The sequence below is a fragment of the Cyclopterus lumpus genome, chromosome 25 (genome assembly GCF_009769545.1).
Source record: "Cyclopterus lumpus isolate fCycLum1 chromosome 25, fCycLum1.pri, whole genome shotgun sequence".
Taxonomy (NCBI): Eukaryota; Metazoa; Chordata; class Actinopteri; order Perciformes; family Cyclopteridae; genus Cyclopterus; species Cyclopterus lumpus.
This window is the reverse complement of record NC_046990.1, coordinates 12,316,210-12,326,931: the sequence shown is the minus strand read 5'-3', so window position 1 is coordinate 12,326,931 and position 10,722 is coordinate 12,316,210. Positions and strand designations below refer to the sequence as shown.

The following is a 10,722-nucleotide window of genomic DNA, read 5'->3' as shown; positions in this document are numbered from 1 at the left end:
GTGTGTGTTTTGTCAGCCTTGTTTTTCTGACCTGACTGTAAGACCCTTTGACGGCAGATAAGAAGACAAGCTATGTCATTACAAGATGAGCCCTTTTGGGGTTTTAGTAACTGAATGATTTACTTATGAATTATTGAATACAGTTTGCAGCAGTCTCCTCAGAGGAAAATCTGTTTTGACTTATTGATACCAAATGTATGGTTTGGTGATTCCACCAAACAAGACTGAAAAAGAAGGAATAACAAAGAGTGTTAATTGTCAGTTTAGCACATTCAAATAGTTAATATACCGCAACAACAGACTATGATTGTATTGGCTAGAGAGCAATAAAAACAGAAGATAAAATGAAGCTTGTATTTTTATAAACGTGGTGATGAACATTTACAAATCTTTAAGTCAAATGAGCACGATTGTTTCCATTACACATTCCATATAAGTTGCTATGCATTCAGTACACAATCCATATCACATACTATATTTTAAACTAAAGAAGCTTTTTATTTAAAAAAAAAAAAAAGAATAAGGAAGAATGATATTGCAATCTTATTTGGGATTTTGCATCTTTTCTGGTCAGAAAACAAGTCTGGAAAAAGTCTCAATTTTAAAACAAACAAGCGCACTTTGAAATGAAATACAAGATAAACTGACAACATCCCACTCATCAGATTGTTCCTGGACATCAAGCAACTCAACATCTAGTTGTTGGTCTTCAACAGGGAGAGATTTGGACCGCAGACACCAGTTGAAGTCAGTTTCATGGAATTATAGAGAAAGCATGCAGATCTTCAGAGAACTACATTTCATTAGCACAGACCTGCTGGAATCCCTGAGATGATAACATGCGTGTTATCTCATAACCTAACATTGACAACGTTTCTCTGCGTAGGTGTCCTTGAGCAAAGAACTGAATCCCTGCCAGCTGCAGGGTTCTATCGCTGACCTTGACCTCTGACCTGTGGAGAGGGACAGGAGATCAGAGCATTTAAAGACCCCAAAAAAGCACCATGTTGCATTGTTGAAGCTAGCTATCCCTTTACGCCCGGCATGGTCTGAAAGGATTTGTTTAACCAAACCTGTCGGGGATCTTTGCATGCTGGACCTGCTGCTTCTGTTTCTTTTGACTAAATAACAAATACAAAAGAATGAATACATTTTGGCAAAAGTTAAAATTAAAGCAAGAAATGGCAAAGCACCACTGAAAAAGAAAAAGAAAACTTTTTTTGGGGAGAACTTACCTAAATCAGAAAAGAACTTGTCGTCCGGCGTCCGGCGGTCAAGCCGTAGTCATGTCAACATCTCCGGTTTCCTGATGGCTTTCAACACTCACAACGTCCAACTCTCTAGATTCACACACTCTAATTATAGCTGGCTTAAAGTCAGAAGGGACTGCAGGGGAGACTTCAATCTACTGCGAAGAAACACGGACACTCGAGTCTTTTTCAGACCATTTGTTCTGTTTGGAGGCTTTCATTCGTTTGTTGGCCCTTTTGAAAAGAGCTAATGGACTAATGACTAATGACTGAGCCTGGAATGAATCGGGCATCAAGAGGCTTCACGTCAGTAATGTGATCTTAAACACCACAGATATTTCTCCAGTTCTTCACAGGTTTATGTCAAGGAAACAGCTGCTCCAGCAGAAATGATTTGCCTCTCGACTCTTTTAGTTGTCTTCAATCTTTTCGGTAAGTCGCATATCATTAATGTCCATTCCTTTAATTATGAGACGCTATATTGATGTTGCTGGTTGGAGTTGTATGTTTTACAGTGAGTTTCTTTCTTTTCAGGTTCCTCAGAGCTTTCTCAGAAGATAACATATTTAAACATTGTAATCACTGCAACCAGGGCTATTAATAGACTATGAAATGCATTTATATTAAAACGGTTTACGTTTCCGAACACCTGATGTTTGAGGATGATTAGTCAAAGCTCAAGCAATGCAGTCACTTTGAACTAATTGTAAATGTAAATGAGCAATATATAAGGGAATCTGTCTTTATTCTGTTGGAGCATTCAAAATAAATCATATACAATCCTAATTGATTGATATTTCCACTGAACCTTCCTGAGACTAATTCACACCATTTTATTTTGGTGTTGAATGAAATTCTCAGACAATCAGCTTGATCAGACATATTTCATTAAATGAGTAAGTTAGTGTTCAACATATTATCCTATGAAGTGAGATATGATGCTAATCATACACTTGCATGTTCTCCCCTCTTGTGTCCTTCACCTTTTGACATCATGTTCTACTTCTGTGTCTTCTCCTCTTCTTCCTCTCCGCCTTAGTGTCTCCGTGTCATGGCGGCTGTGCGGAGGTGGACTCCCTGACTGAAGCCGTGGTGGGACAAAGTTTCCTGTTGGGCTGCATCTCCTGCAAGAGGAGAGCGGAGGTGTCTGCCCGAACCACCGTGGACTGGCACTTCAAACCGCTGGAGGAGGAGGAGTTCAGGCATGTGAGTTCAGGGCGAGCTTTTACCTCTTCTGCTACCATGAAATCAAAGATGGAAGTACATTTGATTAAGCTCTTTGTTTTCATTATCTTAATCTATGTCTTTCATGTGCTCCTCTACGTTTGTTCTATGTCAGCTTTCTGTGAACTTTGGAAACTGGACAGCTGTTGACTCGACATTTTTAAAGTCGGTCATTAAATACAAAAAAATCCAGATTTCATATACAATATATATATATATATATATATATATATATCAAACTTATTTTCATGTTACGAGCTTTTGCATTGAACCAAGTAGATCTTTAAAAATACGTTTTACTTACACATTAATACAATATTTGTAGCTCTTCTGCTACATTGTCCACCATTTTATTTACTATATTTCTACAGTGGGCCTATATTTAGAGCTGGGAATCTTAAAGAGGGTATGCATGCTCCTCAACCCTTCCTTGAATTACAGGCATATTCAGAAAATAATATCCATTCTTTCCCATTACTCAGATTTTCCACTATGCCCACCCCAGGGCTAAAATCCTCCATGAAGATTTCAGCGACCGCCTGGAGTGGCACGGGACAAAAACCAGAGACATTCAGATAGGAGCCATTTACATTCATAACGTCATCTTCAACGACACGGGGACGTACCGCTGCACAATCAACCGCACCCTCTTCCTGCCGCAGTATGAGGAGCACGTCACTGTGGAGAAGGAGGTGGAGCTCAACGTGGTGGCCGTAGGTAACGTGGGCTGAACCTCTCAATAACTCACACTTTATTTTGTATGTCAAATCTCAATCCAAAAAGTGTCTAACTCAAGTAAGAAAGTTTAAAAATCCAATATGTTCCTGTGAAGTTGGGCGGAGTTACAGAAAGATATACATTCAACGGCGAGACTCAAGTAAAGAACAAGCAACAGTACTTTCATAAATATACCGTACAACCCACAACTAGCTGTACGCTTTCTTCTCCTTGGATTATCTCCATCACCATTTAATACCTGAATATAAGGCCTTGGGTCCCCGTTCTCTCAACCAGACTTTAGTTTATACCAATGTGACACCAATTAATCAGTGTGTGGATCCGGAGGACTTTGTGCGTAACATTAGACGATAACCCGCTGGTCCAAGGTCAGCGGTGCTTTCATTCCACTGCGTCTATCAAACAGCCAATCTCTCAGGAGAAGGACACAGTGGGGAGTGTCTGGTCAAGGACAAGCTCTCACTACTTCATCAGAGTCAGGCCTTTACTGTGGGTGGGTGAATCATTCACATTTATCATATAAAGTTATATTATTGTCACTGCACAGAGTACAGGTCCCCAAGGCGGCCCCAAGAGCAGCTCTGGGAGGCCGGCATCCTCATTGTAAAGGAAGCCAGCAGAGATACATTTTGTATTTCTACCTGATGGCCCCCAGGCCCCTTGATTGACACTTCACACCTAGTCCGCCTCTAGTGGCCGTTTGAGGAACTGCCGCTCTTCACTGTTCTTCTCTCCCAGCCAATCGGGAGCTCACAGTGGTGATCGCGGAGATTATGATGTACGTGCTGATCGTGGTTCTGCAGCTTTGGCTCGTTCTGGTTCTGGTCTACTGTTACAAGAAGATTTCGGAGCAGCGTGAAGCTCGAGATGCCCGTAAAGCTCTCAGGGATCAGGCAGAGTGAGTCATTTGTGTTAAAGTGATGTCAAATCAATTGTTAGGCCTTTAATCAATATACTGGGATCAGGGGTCTTAAAAGATGCCATACGCTTCAATACAGTATACGATATACAGGGTTGGGCAGTAATTGATTGCATATATCTGAATACCAAAAATATGAAACTATAATCAGCAAAATGTGCAATCAGATTATAGTTTCAAAATCAAGTACTTGATTACGTCTTCAAAATATAGGTTTACTCCAGCAAGTTTTTGTGAGGGTAATTCGATTTGACCAATTCTAAATTATTATATTCTACTGTATATCAAAGTAAGTTTATTTGCATTGAAAATGTTTTGAGATGTTTAAAAATTAAAAATAAGAATATTCGTGGAACTAAAGTTTGTTTGTTTAAAAGGTGCTATATATGTTTGAACTAATCCAAAAGTAATATTAGATTTTTTTTAAATTGTAATCCAACAGATTATGTTAGAAATTGAAAGAATTGAGATGTAATTTGTAATCAGTAAATACAATGGCCCAACCCTGAATTTATATATAGATGATTGCTAATTTTGAAATAGTCTTCACCACCATCCGCTTGATAACCAACATTATATGTCTTTTTGATGTTTTTGACAATAATGTTTAAATAAATGTTACTTTCTCGCTGCCGTTTCTCACATCTAAATAATTCCCCTTTTCTTTTGTTCTTATTTCCAGGCTGTGACGGAGTGCAGGTCGAGGGACCGGTTAGGATAGATTTATCTTTATGGCAACACAGGATTTAGGAACATGGGATAATACGACGCATGTGAAAGTGTTCTTTTCTCCTTAAAGACATCCTGCTAACATGACGTCAATGTGAGGGTCGCCTTCAGCTCAGATACCTAGAGGGTCATATTAAAGAACTCTCATTTGGTAATAAGGCATCGGTCATAATCCAACACTTAGAGGCCTCCTCTATTTATTACTTGTATTTGGCAAATTACTGTAAAATCATTGCAAAGATGGATTCTTAGATGTTTGTGTTTGGTCAACGAGGAACTCAGTGGCTACAAACATCCTGAAACCTGGAATATTGACCTCAGTCCAGTGAGTTATAACTTTATCAATTCATATTCCATCGACACTATTTAAACTAGCGGTCCAGAGACCTGAGGCATACTGATACGTTTTTTAATCATTTGGGTGTTTTTAGTAATGCTGAATAAATAAGGCAATCATTTGATTAGTTTATCAATAGAACATTCATTATATCAATTATTATTTGAGTAACAGATCAACAGCTTATGTCATACAGTCACAGCATTAAATATGTTGTGTTGTTTACCTTTACGCAAAAAGTATAAAATATGTTGGGCTCTGGTATTAAAAAATCATTCATTTGATTCTCTTTATTGAAAGCCTATTTTATTTGTGTTGTTTCACTGACAACTAAAAGGAGATCTTCTTACACTGTCACCGAGTCTTTGTTTGCAGAATCATGGAACAGTAATGAAGCCAGACTCATTTTACCTGTTGGATACAAAATAAAAAGGGTTTAAATCATCTTTTTTTGTGTGTGACAATCCCGAGCCGGTCCGTCAAAAGTGAAAATGCATCTCAAAATGTGCATGTACTGTGTTTTATTTGACAGTAAAGTACTAATACCTCTAATTAGTACTGGAGCACAGTACTTGAGTAAATGTACTTTAGTTACATTCCACCACTTACAGTACGTGAGCAGAAGAAAAGTGAGTTGATACAGACCATAATATGAATTACCCTTTAAGAACCTCAGCTACCATGATGCTGATGTTACCAATTTCTTCAGGAAGTCTCTGATGATCACAAAACCACATCGTTTTGAAAGATTGATTGCGGAGGTTCACTCTTAAAAGTTTATTAGGGCGATAAAGTTTCAAAATAAATTCTTTCTTTAAGAAAATTATTAGTGAACCTCTATTTCTTTTTATGACCGATAAGTGAAAAGATGTACTACCGCTTTTGACAGGTGCTGTACAATTCTCCTTGTGGTGATTACAGTACACACACACACACACACACACAAGGACATTTGGAGGTGGTTGTATTGTAACTCTAGCCTGAGCTGTGTTGCAGACGGTCCACACTACCTCCGGTCTAAATGCAGCCTTGTTCTCCTCCTGCTCCCACTGAAATATGTTTTGAATATGAGACGATACAACCTTAAACACCAGCCTTGAGCCACAACGGACGATGGAAACTATCTACAAGCAAATCTTAATAGTTGTTCGTCCCTGATTACTTTGGGCCCACTTGCTGTCAAATAAATACATTAAAGCCAATTTGACATACTTGTCACATGATTTTCAGACTCAGATGAACACTTCAGGTTTGTGTAAAAACAATATCACAACTCATCTACACTAAACCTACACCGGTGCCTCACTACACTGAGCTGTTGACCTTGGCCTGTGACCTCCTCATTTCATTAAAGGTGTTGACAAGTTGAACATGCTGCATATCTCTTCCACGTAGAAGCATGAGCACGAAGGAGGGCACATTATGACCAAGACAAGGAGGGGGGCAGGGGGGTGTAGCTTCTTTTGGAGGTCTAGTTCCAGACCAGCTTCTTCTAGTCCTGCTGGAGATACACGACTTGAAATGGTCCATGTCTGCTGATGCCAATCACAGCAGCAACTGATTCCAGATCCTTGAAAGGTAGGCTTTTCTCTCTACTGAACGAAGGTTGAATAATCATGTACACATTTATGGGAGACAGTTTCTATATCACCTTCCCTCTCATAACAGCACAAGTAAAAGAGTATCCAGCATTCAAGCTCAGGTTTGTTGGGTAGGAGTCAGAATTAATTTCCAACGTCTTATTTTGACATATGATGACATATCAAAGTGTCACTTAAATATGTGTTTATAAATTCCGGATAAATGGGTTATCTTTAAAATCACTGCGACTTGTGGGTCATTGTCTCACACTCACTCTATCAAAGTTAAGTCTAACAGAAAACAAATCGTTTAGTAATATTCAACTCAGAAACCATGATTTTCGTATTTGTCCGTTGCCTCTTGGGCTGTTATGAGCAGTTTAGGGGGAATAATTCAGATATTAGCAAAATAATAATAATAATACAATAGTGAAATATAAAATAATTCAGACATCAACAAAACAATAATAATGTTTAAATATATAATGATTTTTGCAGAGATCAAGTAGGGGTAAATATCTTACCTGTGAGATCAATCTTTTTCGTATGGTCCTCCTCAGTTGCAGTTTGCTGAACGTCCAGCAGAGGTCAGGCATGCCACACATCAACACCACCGAGCTGCAGTCGCTCCTGCTGTCTTTCCTGCAGCACTGCCTCAACAGCACAAGTCAACTGTCTCCACAGTTGCATCAGAACTACACTGCCCAGCAGGCCGTGTACCACGTGGCTGGAGCCAGGGCCCACGCTCAGTCTCAGGGCATGATGTACATCCTCTTGGTGGTTGGCATGTTCAGCTTCTTCACATTCGGCATCATGTTCAGCTACATTCGCTCCAAGAAGCTGGAGAGCTCTCAGGATCCGTACCACCAGTACATCGCCCACGACTGGACCAAGGTGTCGACTCCGTCCAGGGCCGTGGCTCAGGCGATTCACAGGGAAGCTGCAGGTAACGGAGCCAGCAGCCAGGAGCCCGTCGTTATCTGCAACCCTGCAACACTGGAGCAGCTGCCAGACTAGAAGGAGACATTCAGCTATTTAACCACGTTCCACATTCGAAGATGTAAAACTCTGTAACACGAGAATTTTGATTCTCTTTACTTTTAATGTCACACAGCAACCACAATTTACAGCGTTAGGTTTGTATTTTCAGATCAGAAATGTTATAGAAACAATCTCCATTATCAACATGTGCAGTTCCTAACATGTTAGTGGTGAAGGACTATTGTCTCTGAGTGTATAGAAGTAAGCTGATGAACAAGTCTGTAATGATTGGTTTAAGTGAGATGAAAAATAAATAAACCACTGATTTTCTGTTCACTAAGATTCAGAGATTTAGGGTTTCAATCTGAGCAAATCCTTCATCCAGGACACTAAGCCTTGTTTGGTATTTGTAGGCTTAGTTACTGCGTTGGCTCTTTTCTTCTCCTCCTTCCTCATCTGCCTCTCCTTTTCTCTCTCTCCCTGCTGCTCCATGTTGAGCATCGGTGCGATGAGGTTGTAATTGTCCACCGTCTTGTTAAGTTTCACCAAATCCTCCTCTACGGACGCACACAGCTGCTCCCATTGCCTGTGATGTTTAGGGTTCGGGGGGTCGCCGAGTCCGGCCCTGCCCGCCAGTAACCTATTTCGGATCTGAGCAGCGGCCTCTCGGATGTTGCGTTGTGCGACGACCCACGCTGGCTGGTAACCATTGTCTATGAGGATGCGGTTGAGGTTGTGGGTCATAGGATCAGCGTATGGATTATACTCAAACTTGTTCAGGGGCTTTCCAGCTCCACTCAGGTTCCTGAAGTCACCTCGGCCCATGGACTCCTGGATCAGGTAGCCGTTCCACAGCCTGGGTGATCTTGATCTTTCGGCTGCGCTGACGTATGTCCCGTTCCACCAGCGCCCCCTCTGCAGCGGCTGCCCTCTCGTGCTCCCTCTGCCGGTAGTTCAAAACCTGCTCGGTCGCCCGGTCGACACGAATCTGCCGGTACTGACGCTCAGGCTGGCTGGGCGTGCCCATACCCACACCCTCGTAGCTGAGGTAGTGTCTGTGTGGAAGTGCTGTACCTCTGAACTCGTGCTCATCTTCCACTTCCCTCCATCGGGTTGCTTGGTCTTACTCTGATGTGCCAGCACAGCACGGTAGGCCTCCTCAACCTGAGCAAACAGCATTGCATCGGCAGTCGGAGCCCCCGAGTCCGGGTGATAGATTTTGGCCTCTTTCACCTGCACAGGACTGCTGTGTCCCTTGTCAGGCAGTCGCAGAAGCCTGTAGCTCTCTTGAAGCCTGCGGCTGATCTGGTGCATGGAGCTGAGCGCCCTGAGCAACAGGAACCCTCGAGACAAGACGAGCAGAGAACGGCCATCATAGACGTTGCTGCAGGAGACCAGGAGGTGGAAAGTGCAACTCATTTCTGAAAAAAAAAACTTAATAATCATATCAATTATCTCCAAAGAAAGGTCATTCTGTCAGGTAGGAGATATCTTAAGGAAATAACACCGCAAATCTTTTGTCAGGGAAAGAAATGATGTATCCAAATAGAACAGTAGTACAAACGGAATAATAACTGTTAATAACCTAAGATCTTAAACTTCATATCTAAACTAACGTTAACCAGAACAAGACGTTTAACACCAATGAACACTAAAAACGGAAGAAAACGGTCCCGTTTACGGGACTTTAATGAAGGCAAGTGAACGTTACATGACCTACAACTTTAAACAAAATCAGGAAGTCACCTGTGTGTGGTTGTTGTTGTAGTTGTTGTTACATACGGGACCTTCTTCTTCTTCTTCTTCTTCTCGCATTTCTATGTATTTGTGTGGTTGTACCGCCCTCTGTCGCCCCTTGAGAGGAGGAGGAGGAACAGTTAAACTAAAGAATACAAATGGACTCACAGCGGAAGCTACACGCTGTTTTAAAAAGGTTACTTTCACTTTTATAGTTTTAACTTCCGGTCGAGGACACAGTCTAACTATGCTAACGATACAGGAACTAACACATGTATCTACATTACTTTGACCAGACATTTTAGTAAAACAGAACCTAGAATATAACGAGAGAGAGAGAGAGAGAGAGAGAGAGACAGTCAGTCAGTCAGTCAGTCAGTCAGTCTAGGGTCTTTATTTCTCAATCAAATCTGCCCCGCGGTTCAGCGACCTCCGCCGGCTCGCCACTCTGCGGAGCTCCGGTGTTACTTCGCCCCTCGGCCGGCCTGTGAGGACAAGCGTCCCGCTTGTGCCCCGCCTCCCCACACCTAAACCACCTGATGCTACCTGTGCTAGCGTACACCATGGAGTGCCCCGCCCCCCCCACACCTAAACCACCTGATGCTACCTGTGCTAGCGTACACCATGGAGTGCCCCGCCCCCCCCACACCTAAACCACCTGATGCTACCTGTGCTAGCGTACACCATGGAGTGCCCCGCCCCCCACCTAAACCACCTGATGCTACCTGTGCTAGCGTACACCATGGAGTGCCCCGCCCCCCCCACACCTAAACCACCTGATGCTACCTGTGCTAGCGTACACCATGGAGTGCCCCGCCCCCCACACCTAAACCACCTGATGCTACCTGTGCTAGCGTACACCATGGAGTGCCCCGCCCCCCACCTAAACCACCTGATGCTACCTGTGCTAGCGTACACCATGGAGTGCCCCGCCCCCCCCACACCTAAACCACCTGATGCTACCTGTGCTAGCGTACACCATGGAGTGCCCCGCCCCCCACACCTAAACCACCTGATGCTACCTGTGCTAGCGTACACCATGGAGTGCCCCGCCCCCCACCTAAACCACCTGATGCTACCTGTGCTAGCGTACACCATGGAGTGCCCCGCCCCCCACCTAAACCACCTGATGCTACCTGTGCTAGCCTACACCATGGAGTGCCCCGCCCCCCACACCTAAACCACCTGATGCTACCTGTGCTAGCGTACACCATGTAGTGGTAGCGT

The 10,722-nt window shown here is 42.8% G+C and overlaps 3 protein-coding genes across 3 annotated transcripts; 2 read left to right on the top strand and 1 right to left on the bottom strand.

Annotated features, from left to right (window-relative positions):
* Positions 1–345: 345 nt before the first annotated feature.
* Positions 346–9,685, bottom strand: dnajc28 (DnaJ (Hsp40) homolog, subfamily C, member 28). Its single transcript, XM_034529038.1, is given in 5 exon segments — positions 346–2,432; positions 7,302–8,599; positions 8,601–8,856; positions 8,859–9,179; positions 9,505–9,685. Coding segments are annotated over 3 exon segments (1,065 nt in total). The 5' UTR covers positions 9,178–9,179; positions 9,505–9,685; the 3' UTR covers positions 346–2,432; positions 7,302–8,109.
* On the top strand, positions 1,588–5,852 carry si:ch211-225p5.8 (uncharacterized protein LOC555567 homolog). The gene is made up of 5 exons (XM_034529041.1): positions 1,588–1,682; positions 2,290–2,456; positions 2,957–3,191; positions 3,951–4,110; positions 4,814–5,852. Exons 1-5 carry the CDS (start codon positions 1,640–1,642, stop codon positions 4,818–4,820), a joined length of 612 nt encoding a protein of 203 aa, XP_034384932.1. The 5' UTR covers positions 1,588–1,639; the 3' UTR covers positions 4,821–5,852.
* Positions 7,360–7,794, top strand: LOC117728237 (potassium voltage-gated channel subfamily E member 1-like). The gene has a single exon (XM_034529042.1). It carries the CDS (start codon positions 7,372–7,374, stop codon positions 7,792–7,794), a length of 423 nt encoding a protein of 140 aa, XP_034384933.1. The 5' UTR covers positions 7,360–7,371.
* Positions 9,686–10,722: the final 1,037 nt, after the last annotated feature.